Below are 19,319 nucleotides of genomic sequence, written 5' to 3'. Positions count from 1 at the left end.
ACAGCGGTGGTTTGTTTGACTGGCAAATTTGCTACTTCTATTCCTTTTTACCAACTATATTTATTCAGTGTTGCGCCATCTGGTGCAAAGCACTGATAATGCTGGATTTTTGTTTATTGTCAATTACTTTGTTTGACATTCCCAAGTGCTCATGGTTTATTAACAATTGTTTTTGTTTTTATCGGCCTATTGATAAATCATTCAAGGTTCGAATCGAGCTCAAGGCCAGAACAATAATTTTTTTCTAATGATAATTATTGTTATTTTTTAATTTTTCTATATTTGAAAAATTGAATTTTGTTTTTGGAATAGTAAGTAGAAAATTTTTCATACAAACTGCCATAGCTGCGCAGATAGATCCATTTCGAAGGGTGCTAAGCCTTCATCATCAGTACGCTTTAGGCATGCTGCGCTAACCATTTAGCTATACAGCGGTGGTTTGTTTGACTGGCAAATTTGCTACTTCTATTCCTTTTTACCAACTATATTTATTCAGTGTTGCGCCATCTGGTGCAAAGCACTGATAATGCTGGATTTTTGTTTATTGTCAATTACTTTGTTTGACATTCCCAAGTGCTCATGGTTTATTAACAATTGTTTTTGTTTTTATCGGCCTATTGATAAATCATTCAAGGTTCGAATCGAGCTCAAGGCCAGAACAATAATTTTTTTCTAATGATAATTATTGTTATTTTTTAATTTTTCTAAATTTGAAAAATTGAATTTTGTTTTTGGAATAGTAAGTAGAAAATTTTTCAGACAAACTGCCATAGCTGCGCAGATAGATCCATTTCGAAGGGTGCTAAGCCTTCATCATCAGTACGCTTTAGGCATGCTGCGCTAACCATTTAGCTATACAGCGGTGGTTTGTTTGACTGGCAAATTTGCTACTTCTATTCCTTTTTACCAACTATATTTATTCAGTGTTGCGCCATCTGGTGCAAAGCACTGATAATGCTGGATTTTTGTTTATTGTCAATTACTTTGTTTGACATTCCCAAGTGCTCATGGTTTATTAACAATTGTTTTTGTTTTTATCGGCCTATTGATAAATCATTCAAGGTTCGAATCGAGCTCAAGGCCAGAACAATAATTTTTTTCTAATGATAATTATTGTTATTTTTTAATTTTTCTAAATTTGAAAAATTGAATTTTGTTTTTGGAATAGTAAGTAGAAAATTTTTCAGACAAACTGCCATAGCTGCGCAGATAGATCCATTTCGAAGGGTGCTAAGCCTTCATCATCAGTACGCTTTAGGCATGCTGCGCTAACCATTTAGCTATACAGCGGTGGTTTGTTTGACTGGCAAATTTGCTACTTCTATTCCTTTTTACCAACTATATTTATTCAGTGTTGCGCCATCTGGTGCAAAGCACTGATAATGCTGGATTTTTGTTTATTGTCAATTACTTGCCAGTCAAACAAACCACCGCTGTATAGCTAAATGGTTAGCGCAGCATGCCTAAAGCGTACTGATGATGAAGGCTTAGCACCCTTCGAAATGGATCTATCTGCGCAGCTATGGCAGTTTGTCTGAAAAATTTTCTACTTACTATTCCAAAAACAAAATTCAATTTTTCAAATTTAGAAAAATTAAAAAATAACAATAATTATCATTAGAAAAAAATTATTGTTCTGGCCTTGAGCTCGATTCGAACCTTGGATATTCAATTTCGTTGACCCATAGATAAATTCAATTATCAATCTATACTAAATGTGTAGGTGTGTGTAGTCCTTAGTTAATTTTTAAAGAAGTGCATATATGCCCAAAAGTTGTACACTGTCGTTTCAAAATTTCATGTCATGTTGGGGTCAAGGAATCCATCTTTTGCACCTGACACTGACAGGAGTATGACCGTATTAAGAAGATTTCTTTCCGGCGTATGCAGCACACCCCCACTTCTTAGGACCTAGGTTGGGTTCCATAACTTCCTACTGCGGGAAGGGTGCGGAGCAGTCCAGCCGAAAGGAGCTGCTCCAAGGATAACAAATTAAGGATACAACAAACTAATATACAACACTGAAATGATATCCCTTGTTGTTGTTGTAGCAATGCTCGCCCCACCTAATAGCCGCGACCAATCACAAATTGTCATCAATATCCTCTAACGGGAGTCCAAGGAAACTTGCCATAAGGAAAGGGGTGTTAGAGGCGTTGGTTCCACATTACAATTAAAAGGAATGGTTGGTGTCATGTGGGGACACATTGCAAGCGGGGCATACATTTTGTATGTCGGGGTTGATTCTGGATAGCTAAGAGTTGAACCTGTTACAGTATCCAGAACGAAGTTGAGCAAGAGTGACACGCGTTTCCCTGGGGAGTATGCGTTCCTCTTCCGCGAGTTCTGGATATTTTTCTTCAAGTACTGGATTCACCGGGCAATTCCCGACATAAAGGTCCGACGCCTGTCTATGGAGTTCACCAAGGACCTGCTTGTGTTTTTTCGCTTCATACGGCTGGGTTCTCAGGTGCCGTATTTCCTCAAAATGCTTACGGAGATGACTCCTTAGGCCCCTAGGCGGTGCTGGTTCGTCAATCAGATGTCTGTTGGGATGCCCAGGTTTCTGGGTATTCAACAGAAACTGTTTGGTCAGCATCTCATTTCTCTCCCTGATGGGGAGTATTCTCGCCTCATTATGCAGATGGTGTTCTGGGGACATAAGAAGACAGCCCGTGGCGTTTCTGAGAGCAGTATTTTGGCAGGCCTGTAGTTTCTTCCAGTGGGTAGTTTTTAGGCTTGGCGACCATATGGGTGACGCGTAGCACGTAATCGGCTGGCTAATTGCTTTGTATGTGGTCATGAGCGTTTCTTTATCTTTTCCCCAGGTACTGCCAGCAAGGGATTTGAGGATTTTATCACGGCTCTGAATTCTCGGAACATTTGCGGTTGCGTGCGCACCAAAATGTAGATCCTGATCAAACGTCACACCCAAGATTTTGGGGTGTAGGACAGTCGGTAGCGTAGTGCCATCGACGTGAATGTTCAATATGGTCGACATTTGGGGCGTCCATGTTGTAAATAAGGTCGCGGAAGATTTATTCGGTGACAATGCCAGGTTTCGCGAGGCGAAAAAACTGGAGAGATCAGGGAGATAGCCGTTTATTTTATTGCATAGCTCATCGATCTCTGGGCCTGGGCCTGTGGCCATTATTGTGCAGTTATCGGCGTAGGAAACGATTGTGACTCCTTCCGGTGGTGAAGGTAGCTTAGATATGTAGAAATTAAAGTGGGGATAGGACACCACCCTGTGGCACCCCCTGTTTAATTCTCCTTGGTTTTGATGTTTCGTTTCTGAATTGCACCGATGCCTGCCGACCACCCAGATAATTTGCGGTCCACCTTTTAAGACATGGGGGAAGGGTAGACCCTTCCAGGTCTTGCAGTAACGAGCCAGGGTTGACCGTATCAAAGGCTTTTGATAGGTCTAGCGCTACGAGTACTGTTCTATGGTGGGGGTATTGATTCAAACCGCAATTTATCTGGGTGCTAATGACATTTAGCGCGGAGGTAGTGCTATGGAGTTTTCTGAAGCCATGCTGATGAGGGGCTAGCTGCAAATGTGTTTGGAAATAAGGGAGCAAAATGGCTTCAAGCGTCTTTGCCACTGGCGATAGGAGAGATATCGGCTGATATGACTCACCTATTTAAGCTGGTTTCCCAGGCTTTAGTAGCGGGACCACTTTGGCCATTTTCCATTTCTCGGGTATGACAAAGGTGGAAAGAGACAGGTTGAAGACATGCGCTAAATATTTGAAACCCTTTTTCCCTAGGTTTTTAAGCATCGGCATGGCTATGACGTCTGGGCCCACTGCTTTGGATGGTTTACCGCGACCAATGGCGTCCTCAACCTCTCTAGCGGTGATGGCGACTGGTGACGCGCTGAATTTGTGTTTATGTGCGTGTCTATTGGCTCTCCGTCTATCTTTGTCAACCGTAGGATGCATTATATATTGTCGGCAGAAAGCGCTCGCGCATTTTTTCGCATCCGACAGCACCTTATCGCCAAAGGCGATGGAAACTTTGTGTTTGTGCTTAGTCGGATTCGATAGGGACTTTACGGTGGACCAAAGTTTACCTACACCGGTAGAGAGGTTACAACCTCTTAGGTGCTCTTCCCATTTCGCCCGCTTGTGTTCGTCCACAAGCAATCTGATGCGTTGGTTTATATCCCTTATTTGGGGGTCGCCTGGATCAAGCTGTCTTATAAGGTCACGTTCTCTCGCTAAGTTTGCGGCCTCCGCCGGGAAGTGGGGGCCGGATTTCGGGAATTCTCCCGGCGGGAATGAAATGTGCCGAGGCGGATTCAATGACCTTAACGAAGCCACGCTCCCCTTGGCGGGCATCAGTCGGGATAGGGAGGGCAGCAAAGCTGCTGTCTGTTGCAGATTTATATCTTCCCACTTTCCTTTTTTGAAGTTTATGAAAGTGCGTTTTTCGGTGACGATGGAGTCGGCGGTACGCTCGAACGAAATAAGTATGGGCAGGTGGTAGGATGCCAATGTTACCATCGGCTGCCAGTTGACGCAGTTTACGAGTTCTGCGCTCACGATTGAGATATCTGGCGAGCTATGACAGCTTCCTGCCATACGTGTGGGGGCGTCTCCGTTTATTGTGCAGAACGTCGTTTCTTCTATTTGATCCGCCAACATCTCACCCCTACTGTCCGCCCGCAAGTTTGAATGCCATAGGTCGTGATGGGCATTGAAATCGCCTAAGATAATGCGATTGTTGCCAGTGAGTAAGGCCTCGATATTAGGGCGGTATCCACTGGGGCAACAGGTGACAGGAGGGATGTAGATGTTGATGATTTCTAGATTTGCATCGCCTGACCGAACAGATAGGCTTTGACGTTTTAAGACATTGTCCCTGCGGTCGATGCCAGGATAAAATATATAATATTGCACAGAGTGGTGTATAATAAACGCGAGGCCACCTCCATTTCCGCTCTCGCGGTCTTTCCTGTGGACATTATACCCAGAGCAGGTCTGCAATGCAGATCTTGCTGTGAGTTTAGTCTCTTGAATCGCAGCAATGCGGATGTTGTGCCGCTTCATGAAATCGACTATCTCCGTAATCTTCCCAGTTAGTCCATTACAGTTTAACTGCAGAATTCTGAAGTGCACGAGGGGTGACGCCGCCACTCTAGGGGTAAGTGACGGGTGACTACGCCTAGGTTGTGAAAGGCCAGCACGCAATTGCTGTTGTGGCCTTGGGAGTGGGCGCCCTTGGGCAAGCATTGGGGTACCCGGATGATTTGGGTTTCCGACCTGGCAACATGGCGCGATGAAACCCGTCGAGGGGTTGCCGTCGCGGAGACCAGAACATCTAGGAAAGTGGCACCACCCAAGGCAGGAGCTGCATTGAGCGGATGTCGCAAACCTATAAATTCTGTGCTGGCAGACGGTGCAAACGGAGGTAGGGATTAAGAGTCTGTTTCCCTGACCTGCATGATTGATATAATAATAATAATTTATTTATTTACGGTCTTTAAGACCTAGTTCAAGGTAAAAAAAAAATATATATATATATAAATAAATTGTATACATTACATGCTTAATGATTAGATTAGATTATTTATTTATTACGGCCAGAAGCCTAATTCGTAAATTTGAAAATATTACAGTTTTTTATCTTATAGCTAAGGTTTTACAATATTCATATAATTTTGTTTTAAATACTGTTATTTGGTTGCAACTTTTTATATCCATAGGCAGTTCATTGTAACTTTTCAGACCCTTGTAGAAAATGTTCTGTTGATCAATTTCAGTTCTAAAAAACGGCAATTTGAAATTATGTTTGCTCCTCGTATTTATGTTGTGAGTTTGCTCAACTAATGCTATATTTTTATTTAAATACTCAGGTACATTTCCATGTTTAATATTAAATATGAATTTCATAGAGTGGAAAAAATCTTTTGTTTCACACTTAACCAGTCTAAAGTCTTCAACATGTCAGCCGTTCGTGTATCTCTAGGTTTCTGAAGAATAAATCTCATGCATCTATTTTGAAGCTTTTGGAGCTTGTCTACTTCTTTATCCGATATTATGAATAGAATGGACGGGCAGTACACGAAGTGCGGTTCTATAACTGATTTATATAAGATTATTTTGTACTTTTTCTGAATGAATTTCGTTGTTCTCTGCATCACTCCTATTTTATTAGCAACTTTTTAATTGTATAATTTATATGATCTTCAAATTTGAGTTTATTATCAATTATTATTCCTAAGTATTTTATACTGTTAACTCTTTGTAAGATTTCATCATTTATTTTTAGCTCGGCTATATCCTCCTCATTGACATTCCTCCTTGTTATTATCATATATTTAGTTTTATTTATGTTTAGTTTCAGTCTATTACCACACAACCATTTATACAAGTTATTTATTTCATGTTGCATTTTGGCGAGTGCAGTATTAATATTATTTTCACTTATCATAATTAATGCATCATCCGCAAAAAGTCTAATTTCACAACCTTCGATAGCATTGACTATGTCATTTATGTATATAAGAAATAATATAGGTGCCAATACTGAGCCTTGAGGTAACCCTATGGGTACCTCTAATTCATCCGACGTCACAGCATTTATAACTGTTTTCTGCTTTCTCTGCTTCAAATAGTTGCGGAACCATTTAAGTTCAATATCAGTTATGCCAATCCGCTGCATTTTTTTTATTAATATCTCTCTATCCACCGTTTCAAAAGCTCTTTTGAGGTCAAGGAAAACTGAAACCACTACTTTTTTGTTGTTTAGCTCTTCTTTCCAATCAGATATCACCAAGTTCAGCGCTGTCTCACAGGAGTGTTTTTTCCTAAATCCTGACTGTTGGTAGACTAATATATTATTTACTTCAAGATGATTCACCAACTGATTCTTAACAACGACTTCGAGAATTTTAGCATCACTTGGCAGGGTATTTATGGGTCTAAGTTCTTCAGGTTGCATTGTCTTTTTAACTTTTTCCACAGGTATTATTGTTGACGTTTTCCACATTTCAGGTACTACACCATCTTCTAAGCTGTTATTAATTATTTGAGCATAGAAATATCCGGTATACGATATACAATCTTTTAGTACACCTTCGGATAGCAGTTTTCTTCCACCTATTTTATATTTAAAGTCTGTTAAGATATTAATAACATCATCGGTGGTAATTTCAGCAAACTTTAATTTAGAATGGACTTGTGTATCCTCTAGTGCTACTTGACAGGTTTCGATGTTATTATTAATTTCAATCACACTGTTTACAAAAAATCTATTTAGACCATTCGCCAGATCGGTTTCGTTTTCAACCAGTATGCCATCCAGTATCACCTTTTTTATCCCTTCGTTATCTTTAGTTTGGTTAACCGTTTGTTTGAGATATTTCCACATTTCTTTAGCATTATATTCATTCAAAATGATTTTATTCTCCATATACTTTATTTTTTTCAATTTGACTAATTTTTTGTAAGACCTATTTATATTTTTATATTCATCCCACTCTCCAGTTTGTAACGCACGCGTGTACATATTGTATTTATATTTATTCATTTGTGCCAATTCTCTATCATACCATTTATTCATTAACTTAATATGCACTTCTTTCTCGTAGGTTAAACTTTCCATAGCCTGAATCATTATATTATTAATTAATTCGACTTTTACATCAATTGATAAGTTTATAGTAAAGTTGAAGTTAAATGATCTAAGGACGCTTATTAAAATATCACTATTATATTTGTCCCATGCTATGATTTTTTTGGTCAGTCTCATCTTGTATACTTTGGACGTTTTAATATTAAATTTTATAGTTTCATGATCAGATATTTTGTATTCCTGCAAATTATTACAGAGAATTTCATCCGAGTTTGAAAATAATAGATCAATTTTCGATTCACTTGTATCTGTGATTCGCGTATTAAATTCTATTTTTTGGCTCATCCCCATCACAGCAAATATCTCATTTAATTTAGTACTATATGTCGAAATGCAGTTCATGTTAATATTAAAATCACCGACTACTATATTATGGTTACTTTTTTCATACTTATCAATTAGAATTTCATTTAGGTATTCAACAAAAGCTGCATCACTAGTGCTCGGCGAGTGGTACAGAACTCCAATCTGCCACTTTTTATCAACCTTCTTCAGTTTTATTACAATGCACCAAACGTTTTCATTTATGTTATCATTATAGATTACTTTAACATCAATTGTACTATGTACATAAACTAACACACCTCCTGTGTGCCTACTGTGGGAATCACATCTTATCATTTTATAGGTTGCTATTTTTAATTCATTGTCTAGAATATCTTTGGTTGTACAAGTTTCAGAGCACAGTATGATGCCTGGTCTATGAACTTCCGCCAACACTTCCAACTCTGATTTGTTAGCTACTAGGCTATTTATGTTTAAATAGATGCATTTAAAGTCATTGTTGATGTCCTTTGTGGATCGTTTTTGGTACTTTGATACTCTACGTTGCATAACATTAGCATGGTTCAGGTGAGCCAGTGGCCTGATTGTTAGTTGCTAGTATCCTAGCCTTTGTTTTTTTACATTTAAGTGTTTTAAGTAGACAGGGCAATGTCTGCTATTGCAAGGGTGATTGGTATCAAGCCCTAGATTTAATTTCTCATTAGCCCTAATACAATTTATGCACATGTTTTTTGGTTGTTCCTTGCACTCCATGGGTTTATGTTTACCCAAGCATTTGCTACAAACATCTTCATTATTGCATTCACTAGCTTTATGGTTGTATCCTTTACATTTAAAACACATTGTTATATCAACACCATCGTATACTTTGCACCTTTCCCATCCTATATTCAGTTTATCTAATTTTAACGCTTCAGTGAATATTTCCACATCCACCTCAACTATTGCATTATAATAATTTTTGTGACTAACTTTAACATTATATTGCTTAATAATTTTTACTTCACCCTGTTCAAAGCATTTATTTTGTTTTCGTAGACATTCAGTTAATTCATCACCATTATTTTCAAATTGCATACCTGTTATAAATAGTCTTGGTTTATATTCACGAGGTATCTTTATCTCATATTCATTGCTAATTTCTTTGTCCATTATTTCTTTTATTTTGTCTCTTTCATTTTCATCAACACTATCGATCACCATAATACCATTATTACCAGCTTTAATATCTGTTATCTTTAGTTCCTTAGGATTAATTTTATTGTTTAAATCTTTCTTGGTTTTTTCACACGATTGTTTTACCTTCGGTTTAACAATAATAGGAGTACGTTTCTTTAATTCAGGCACTGTAGTAACTTTGCTTTTGTTTTCATCTTTTTTATTATTATTTTTCATTACTTCTGCATATGACAGCCCTTTTTCCTTATTATTACTACTAATTTTCTTTATTTCGTTACATACCTTTTCATTGTCTTTACCGATTATTTCAGTTTTATTTTTCACTTCTTCTATCATTTCATATAAGCTTTTTATCTCACCAATTTTTTTCTCAAACAGCTTTTGTGATCTTTCCATAGTTGCTACTCTTTGAGTATATCGACCCTCTACAGCTTCCAATAAAGCCTTTATTTCATTTTGGCTTTTCTTCATCACCTCTTCAAACTCATATTTATACTCATTTAATATTGTATTGTTTTTCTTCACACTCATTTGCATTTCTTGTAGCACCAAGTCTACATTCTGAATATATGTAACACATTCATCACACATAAATCGTGCCATAGGTTTTTCCTCAAACATTTTAACACAATATTTATCAACACCTGCACATGCAAGGCTTAAATGGTACACTTTATTACACACACCCTCGCATCGTATACCTGTCTCTCCTCTTATAGAGTGATTGCATTTCGCGCACATACCCATTTTGCTTTTGCCTTATTTCGATTTACTTAACCGTTTATTAGTATATGTATGTGTTTAAATTTGTTTATTAAATAAATTTATTTGAGTCTTTTTCTCAAAGTTAACTCCTATTATATTAGGAATTCAATACCGTATTATTACATTATTTGATACATTTTGTGAAGCGCGAACAAAACACTTTATTTTGCACAACTTTTTATTAATTTTTTAAAATGTTTTACCACAATTTTCCTGCTCGAAAAATGTGCAAAAGGTTTTCATGTCTGTATAGCGGTAAGTATCCCCGACTGTTTCACATGACTTACAGTATAAAAATAATTTTGCTTTAAACTTATTAATATTTTCACAGTCTTTTATCGCATTTGGTAATTCATTGTACATTTTATAACCTATATATTCTAAAGTCTTCTTCGCGAACTCCGTTCTTACTCTAGGCAGTCTTATATTTCCGCTGCTTCTAGTTCCATAGTTATGTATTTCATGATTAAAATGTATTCTCCCATTGAGATAATTCGGTGTTATTCCTAATTTCATATGATGTATAAATTTCAATGTGAAATAATATATCGACTGTTTTACACTGAGCCAGTTTAACATATTTAGCATTGTAGTTTTTGGTGTTCTAAGCGAACATTTTAAAATTAATCGCATTGCCTTGTTTTGTTGTATCTGCAGTTTTTTTTATTTGTGTGTCATTTGCTAATAGCAGGATTGTTGGACAATAGATAAAGTGCGGTTCAATAATTGATCGATACACTAATAATTTGTGTCGTTGACTAATATATTTACAAGTTCTGTACATAAAACCAATTTTTTTTGCAATTTTGTTTTCTAAATAACTTATGTGTTCTCCAAATCTAAGGTTTTTGTCGATCCAGACTCCTAGGTATTTGATCTTGTCTACTTGCTGAATTTCAACATTTCTTATCTTCAGAGTAATATTGCTAAGGTTATTGGCACCCATAATGTTTTGATTTTTGCAAAATATCATACTTTTGGTTTTATCCACGTTCACTTTCAACTTTCTATGGCATAGCCATTTGTAGAGGGAGTCTAAGTCTTCTTGCATTTTCGATACCGCAAAGCCCGCACTTCTTTCACTAATGGTTATCAATGCATCATCCGCAAATAGTCGAATATTGCAATATTTCAAGCATTCTTTAATATCGTTAATATATATTGTAAACAATAGCGGTGCCAATACTGAACCTTGCGGTAGCCCAATATGTACATCAGCAACCGGTGAAACTGCACTTCCAATTATCGTCTTCTGTTTTCTATTACTCAAATAGCTTCTGAACCATTCCAAGGATTTTCCTCTTATCCCATTATTAAACATAACATTCAGCAGTTCCTCTCTATCCACAGTTTCAAAAGCACGTTTTAAGTCTAAAAAGACTGAGATCACAACTTTCTTATCAGTTATATCCTCTTTCCATTCCGCAATAACCATATTCAGTGCGGTTTCGCAAGAATGGCTTTTCCTAAACCCAGATTGTTCAGGTATAATAATTTGGTATTTATCTAGATATGCCACTAATTGATTTTTAACCACCGTTTCCATAATTTTTTCATCTGCGGGTAGCGTATTAATTGGGCGCAGTTCCTCTGGCCTTACTGTATTTTTGACTTTTTCCGCAGGTACTATAGTTGATACTTTCCAGCAATTTGGAACAATGCTACTGTTTATTGATTCATTTATTATATCTTTGTAGAAGTGAGCAATGTAAATCATGGCATCTTTAAATACCCCCTCCGACAAAAGCTTTTTTCCACCATATTTGTTTCTAAAAGATTTAGTAATGTTCATTATTTCATCTAACTCTACGTCGGTGAATTGAAAAGTTTCAATTGCATTATTTACACTTGTTTCTGCCGCAATTGGAATTATTTCAATGCTATCATTAATTTCAGCTATGCTCTGTACAAAAAATGTATTTAGGGCATTGGCTATATCGTATTCCTTCTCGAGGCATTCACCGTTAATTACTATTTTGCTAACGTCCTTTCTGTCATCGGTGAGCTCAGCAAGATGTTTTAAAGACTTCCACATCCGCTTCATGTCTCCTGCACTATCGAGCACTTTATCTTCCATATATTTCTTCTTTTTATACATAACAGTTTTTTTATATATTTTTTTTATGCCATTATAATCCACCCAGTTGCCAGCATTTCTAGCAGTATTATAGAATTCAAATTTTCTTTTGTGCAGTTCCAGAAAAGAGGGGGGAGACGAAAACGGGGGCAGGGGCTGATGCTCAGCATTGCTAACAACTCTACTACGAAGGTAGTAGTTATGAGTGGTATCAGCTGTTTGAGTTGTTGGCGCCGTGGGGCGCGAGCAGCAGCGGGTACTTGTTGTGGCTTGCTGAGCAGCGAGGCTGCTGGAAGGTAGTGGGGGGGGGGGGGACGCTTAGGCGTAGACTACGGGACGCCCTTGGGCGTGAGCAGTAAGGAGCCACAAAAGATTTATAAAAGTTACGTGGACGTCGGGTTTTGGGATCAAGCCCAGAACAACCTGTCCCAACCATGCCTTGCACGAGACACACTGAACAGAGTATGACCGTCCTAAAAAGATTCTTTTCTGGCAAATGCAGCAAAACCATTTCTCAGGACCGGGGTCAGGAGACGGACCCGGATTGGGTTCGATACCTTCCCGGAGTAAGAGAATATGTAGCAGTCCTGCTGCAAGGAGCTGCTGGGAGGATGACAATTTGTGGAAGGGACGAAACAAATTAAATGGGGTAACACTGAAATGACAGTCCTTGGTCGGGAAAAATCCCGAGTCGCTCCGGTACATAGAACCGACTGCCTTGGGAAGCGAAGGCACAAGATATTAAGTACCTAGATTTCAATACTCCATCAACTTGATTATGGATACCTTGCTGTTGTTATTGTTGATGTAGCGATAAGATTGCTCCCGAAGGCTTTGGGGAGTGTTATCGATGTAATGGTCCTTTGCCGGATACAGATCCGGTACGCCCCGGTACCACAGCACCATTAAGGTGCTAGCCCGACCATCTCGGGAACGATTTATGTGGCCACATTAAACCTTCACGCCATCCCCTCCCTCCCCACCCCCAAGTTCCACGACCATTGGGTCGCCAGAGCCTCGTCTGTTAGTGATACAGGATTCTCCGCGGATAGGTGAAGTTGACAATTGGGTTTGGAGAAGCTATATATGTATTGCGCTGGCAACCTGAAGGGTTGCGCTACACAGCCCCTTGAATCTGTTATTTTAGTCGCCTCTTACGACAGGCATACCTACCGCGGGAATATTCTGACCCCCTAACCCGCTGGGGTATGGATCCTTAAAAGATTTACCAAATAACCCTAGGATAAAAGAGTAGTTGTAACCTCGAAGTTTAATAAAGTGTTACGAATGCGATCAGTTACTTGCCGAATGTAACTCCAGAAAGCACCTCTGGCACTAGCCCGACAGTCTCGGAAACGATCTTCGTTTGCAAAGTGATTTTTGCGTTTACGGGTAATAAAAATGACAACAGTGTTTTGGGTGCGTTCAAAAACACTTAATAATTTTAATTCATGTGCTGAAAACACTCCGCAGTTCTTGGGGAGGGAGCGCTGCGCTTCGTCGAGTATGAATTTGTGGAATTCCTTTACGTAGACCATAATGTATGGGGATTGATGTACAAATAGTAAATAATATTTATATTAAGTGTGGCTAAATCGTCATAACTTTCATTATTTAAGTTTATTCCATTGCATAACCTTATAAATTACTTTATTTTCATCTTCCAGCAGCGTCCCCACTTTAGAAGTTATTTGCGGACTGAATGCAATAATTTTTCGCTCAGCGCTCTATACAGCGACAAAAACACCAGAATTTTAACAGGTGGAAACATTTGAGTTGCCAATGCCGAATAACGTCATAAAAAATAGTAGCGCCAGCGCGACCAGCACCACTAATGGGCGCAGTAGCAGCAGTACCAACAGCAGCAGCAGTAGTAGTGCCAATGCGAATCCAGCAAAATTGTCAATTAATAGCCATAATAAGAATGAAATGAAAACGTCGTCCAAATCATCAACTTCATCCACGTCGAAATTCGTCGCAACATCATCCCAGACACTGCCAGATGAAAGTGTTATAATTAAACAAACAAATAACAACGAACGCATAACAACACATCGGCGTGATGGTTCCAATATAACAGGAGTACAACGTACACATCACCCACGAAAATTTCAATGTATAAGCCCGCAGACGCAGTTTAGTGATGTTGCAGCAAAAACCGAAGTTGTCGATGAAGTAGCACTTAAGGAGGGACGAAGTGATTTGTTGGTCTTTACAGAAGATGGACAGCTAGTGTCAGCTAGTTTAGAGGCGCTTATCACGCATATGGTGCCTACAAGCGATTACTACCCGGAACACAATTTCATATTCGCTTTTTTGCTTAGCGCACGTCTCTTTGTACGGCCGCATGAATTACTGGCGCAAATTTCACAAACTTGGGAACGTCAACAACAAAAGCAACAACAGCAACTAGAACAGCAACAGCAGCAGCATCAACATGGTGTAGATGTTGTTGATGAGGCACATTTTAGTCATTTAACTGTAGCAGCATCCGCATCCCCGCTTATGCAACGCAAAGCAACAAACAATACTATTGCTATCTTGCCACCAGCTACAATTGGTCATAACGAAGTGAACGTCATTGCTGATGGTCATTTAAAACAGCGCACAGCCATACAATTAAGTGCACAAAATTGTATACGTTTGCTTGCCGAGTGGATTGAGACATTTCCATATGATTTTCGAGATGAGCGTCTAATGCAGCAAGTGCGTATATTGGCACGTAAATGTGTCTACATTGACAATGCACTAGGACGTAGAGTTTCACGAATTTTACAATTATTGGTACATCGCCTTACGGTTTTGGAACAATATGAGGCGACATTACAAACAATGGCAACAACAAACGATCTCACCACCACCTCCACTAACACAGGCAACAATCAACATCAGCAACAACAACACCTACCGCACTACAGTACATCGGCTGGAGCATCTACTGTGGCAGCGACGGCGGCTAATCAAAGCAGTACACACAATTCACTGGTGGGTTGTGTAAAGAGTCATACATTGCATACAAGCAGTATAACCGAGGCACAGCACAAGCCAACAACCACAAGCACAACAAATTCAAATTCATTAGGTTCTGTCGCGGTAGCAGCTGTATCAGCGGTCATAGATAGCAATAATGCACACGAAGTGCATAGTATTATGGATATATGTGCGAGTTGTGCGCATTTAGCGCATCAATTGACTGCTATCGAGCTAGAGAGGCTCTCGCATATTGGACCAGAGGAATTTGTTCAGGCATTTGCCAAGGAATATCAACATACGATTGATGTAAAATCATCAGCAGCAGGCACAACTTCAAATGCCAAGAATACAAATATGGAGTCAGCAACATTACATGATATGAAGAAAACACGCAACCTAGAATCATATGTGGAGTGGTTTAACCGGCTGAGTTACCTGACTGCATCGGAGATAGTGAAGGTGAGCACGACCAAAGCACTAGAAAGTCTTTTAGTGGTGTATAAGTGCATGCATAGACAAATACCGCATTATCACTTTGTAGACTTGTTCTAACTTTTATTGTTTTACCACTTTTGTTGTTGTTTTTCTTTTAGTATCCGAAAAAGAAGCAACGTGTACGCATTATCGAATACTGGATTGAGACTGCACGTGAATGTTTCAATATAGGGAACTTTAACAGTTTAATGGCTATTATAGCTGGCTTAAATTTAGCACCCATTTCAAGGCTGAAGAAAACGGTTAAGTTTTAATTTTATTGTTGTCGTAGAAGTATATTTTTATTGAGCTTTTGTTTTATTCCCTATGCAGTGGTCAAAAGTGCAATCTGCTAAATTTTCTGTGCTGGAACATCAAATGGATCCTACATCGAATTTTAATAGTTATCGTTCAACACTAAAGGCAGCTATGTGGCGTTCGGAAGGTGCTACCGAAGAACGCGAACGCATTATCATTCCATTTTTTAGTTTATTCGTTAAAGATTTATATTTTTTGAACGAAGGCTGTTCAAATCGGTAAGTGAATGAAAAATTAGCAAACAAACTAGCAAAAACTAATGGATGAGTTGTTCTGTATGTGACAGAAAACTGCCTATTTTTCGCTTCTAGTGGTTACGCATTTATATCCAAAACTCATAGAAATTTAGACCTTGGGAACTGTACTTTTTTTCTTCAACTAACTTACACACATTTTGATTAACGCCCATTCCACAGAAAGTCATACCTACTCTATACACAAACCACAGTGACTAAAATTACTATACGATATAGAACAATTGAATGATTTTCGTTTTAAATTCTTAATTTAATAGGTGCATGCACCGGTGAAAGCAGGTATAAATCAAATAAAGTTGCGATCAACTTAGACTCAAATCATTAAATTAAATTAAGTTAAACACGACATACCATTTGACGATTGGTTTCGCCTTCCTGTATGACATGACGTAAAAGCTGAAAGAAAGTGATATTGACTAGCATTTCTAGACCAAATAGCTAAGTAATGATTCGTTTGTCTGAGCTATCGGTCGCAATACAAAATTATGCCCTTTTAACTGCGTGGAAAAACTGATTAAACTTTTATAGCTATCACATCAGCCAGCATGTTTAATCCTTTTCAGTTTTTCTATCGTGATGTAGTATAGTAATTTAATTCCCCAGCAAGTTAGAGGCTTAGGATATTCCCGCAGCAGGTATGCATCCACCTACCTGTGGTGAATCCTGTTTTTATAACAGCCGAGGCTCTGGCGACCCCAAGTTCCTCATGGATCTAGGGCGTGTGATGGCGGTATGGCCTAGAGAGCTTCATGTGGTCATACTAAATCGTTCCCGAGATGGTCGGGCTAATAACTTAATGGTGCTTGTTACCGGAACGTACCGGGTCTGCCTCCGGCAAAAAACCATCAACATCGATAATACTACTCAAGACCTTCGGGGAGTGTCCTTATCTCAACAACAACAACAACAACAGGATAATAATTTTATACAGTAATAAGTTATTGTGAAAGACATCTTAAACTCATTAAAAAATAAAAATTAAAAAAGTACCTAATTGGCAATGGTAATAATATTTAATAATTTGCGTCGACGTTTCGGATATAGGTGCCTCTTGTTCTTGAGTCTTGGATGTTACACTAGCCTGCTGCGATAGCAGTTGAGGTTTCATGTTTGTGGATATTTGTTGTTGTTGTAGCAATGTTTCGCCCCACCTAATAGCTGCGACCGATCAGAAATAGTCCGCTTCCCAAGGCAGTCGGTTCTATGTACCGGAACGACTCGGGATTTTTCCCGACCAAGGACTGTCATTTCAGTGTAACCCCATATGGGCGCCAAGCCTAAAAATTACCCACTGGAAGAAGCTACAGGCCTGCCAAAATACTGCTCTCAGAATCGTCACGGGCTGCCTTCTTATATCCCCAGAACACCATCTACATAATGAGGCGAGAATACTCCCCATCAGGGAGAGAAATGAGATGCTAACCAAACAGTTCCTGTTGAATACCCAGAAACCTGGACATCCAAGCAGACATCTGATTGACGAGCCAACACCGCCTAGGGGCTTAAGGAGTCATCTCCGTAAGCATTTTGAGGAAATATGGCACCTGAGAACCCAGCCGTATGAAGCAAAAAAACACAAGCAGGTCCTTGGTGAACTTCAAAAACAGGCGTCGGACCTTTATGTCAGGAATTGCCCGGTGAATCCAGTACTCAAAGAAAAGTACCCAAAACTTGTGGAAGAGGAACGCATTCTCCTCAGGGAAACGCGTGTCACTCTTGCTCAACTTAGTTCTGGATACTGTAACAGGTTAAACTCTTACCTTTCCAGAATCAACCCCGACATACAAAATGTATGCCCCGCTTGCAATGTGTCCCCACATGATACCAACCATCTCTTTAATTGTAATATGGAACCAACGCCTCTAACACCCCTTTCATTATGGTCCACCCCTGTTGAAACAGCAAGTTTCCTTGGACTTCCGTTAGAGGATATTGATAACAATTTGTGATGTTGTTGTTGTTGTAGCGATTAGGTTACTCCCCGAAGGCTTTGGGGAGTGTTATCGATGTGATGGTCCTTTGTCGGATACAGATCCGATACGCTCCGGTAACACAGCACCATTAAGGTGCTGGCCCGACCATCTCGGGAACGATTTATATGGCCACATTGAACCTTCAGGCCATCCCTCCCTCCCCACCCCCAAGTTCCATGTGGAGCTTGGGGTCGCCAGAGCCTCGTCTGTTAGTGAAACGGGATTCGCCGCTCGAAGGTGAGGTTGACAATTGGGTTGGAGAAGATATATATTGCGCTACACAACCCCTTGAATCCCGACAATTTGTGATCGGTCGCGGCTGTTAGATGGGGCGAAGCACTGCTACAACAACAACAACAACATCAGAAATAGTCATCAATATCATCTAACGGGAGTCCAAGGAAACTTGCTGTTTCGACAGGGGTGTACCATAATGAGAGGGGTGTTGGAGGCGTTGGTTCCACATTACAATTAAAGAGATGGTTGGTGTCATGTGGGACACATTGCAAGCGGGGCATACATTTTCTATGTCGGGGTTGATTCTGGATATGTAAGAGTATAACCTGTTACAGTATCCAGAACGAAGTTGAGCCAGAGTGACTCGCGTTTCCCTGGGGAGTATGCGTTCCTCTTCCGCAAGTTTTGGGTACTGTTCCCTAAGTACTGGATTCACCGGGCAATTCCCGGCATAAAGGTCCAACGCCTGTTTGTGGAGCTCACCAAGGACCTGCTTGTGTTTTTGGCTTCATACGGCTGAGTTCTGAAGCCGCGTATTTCCTCAAAATGCTTACGGAGATGACTCCTTAAGTCCCTAGGCGGTGTTGGCTCATCAATCAGATGTCTGTTGGGATGCCCAGGTTTCTGGGTATTCAACAGGAACTGTTTGGTTAGCATCTCATTTCTCTCCCTGATGGGAAGTATTCTCGCCTCATTATCTAGATGGTGTCCTGGTGACATAAATAAATAAGAAGACGGCCCGTGGCGGTTCTGAGCGCAGTATTTTGGCAGGCCTGTAGCTTCTTCCTATGGGTAGTTTTTAGGCTTGGCGACCATATAGGGGACGCGTAGCACGCAAACGGTTGGCCAATTGCTTTGTATGTGGTAATGAGCGTTTATTTGTCTTTTCCCCAAGTACTGCCAGCAAGGGATTTGAGGATTTTATTACGGCTCTGGATTTTCGGAACAATTGCGTCTGCGTGCTCACCAAAATGTAGATCCTGATCAAACGTCACACCCAAGATTTTGGGGTGTAGGACAGTCGGTAGCGTAGTGCCATCGACATGGATGTTCAAAATGGTCGACATTTGGGACGTCCATGTTGTAAATAAGGTCGCTGAGGATTTAGTCGGTGATAATGCCAGGTTTCGCGAGGCG

The 19,319-nt window shown here is 39.6% G+C and overlaps 1 protein-coding gene across 4 annotated transcripts in view; it reads left to right on the top strand.

Moving 5' to 3' along the window:
* LOC137253783 (ras-GEF domain-containing family member 1B) overlaps positions 1-19,319 on the top strand; it is a 41,277-nt gene that overhangs the window by 9,664 nt on the left and 12,294 nt on the right. For 3 of the 4 annotated variants that reach the window (XM_067791235.1, XM_067791234.1, XM_067791233.1), the window contains 3 exons: positions 13,618-15,382; positions 15,517-15,660; positions 15,731-15,933. In XM_067791235.1, the coding sequence (XP_067647336.1) occupies positions 13,733-15,382; positions 15,517-15,660; positions 15,731-15,933 (1,997 nt within the window). In that variant the 5' untranslated portion in view covers positions 13,618-13,732. The remainder of the gene's footprint in view (positions 1-13,617; positions 15,383-15,516; positions 15,661-15,730; positions 15,934-19,319) is intronic. The other variant, XM_067791232.1, reaches the window with a different exon arrangement.

Source organism: Eurosta solidaginis, chromosome 5 (genome assembly GCF_040869045.1).
Source record: "Eurosta solidaginis isolate ZX-2024a chromosome 5, ASM4086904v1, whole genome shotgun sequence".
NCBI lineage: Eukaryota > Metazoa > Arthropoda > Insecta > Diptera > Tephritidae > Eurosta > Eurosta solidaginis.
This window is presented reverse-complemented; position numbering and strand designations above follow the sequence as displayed.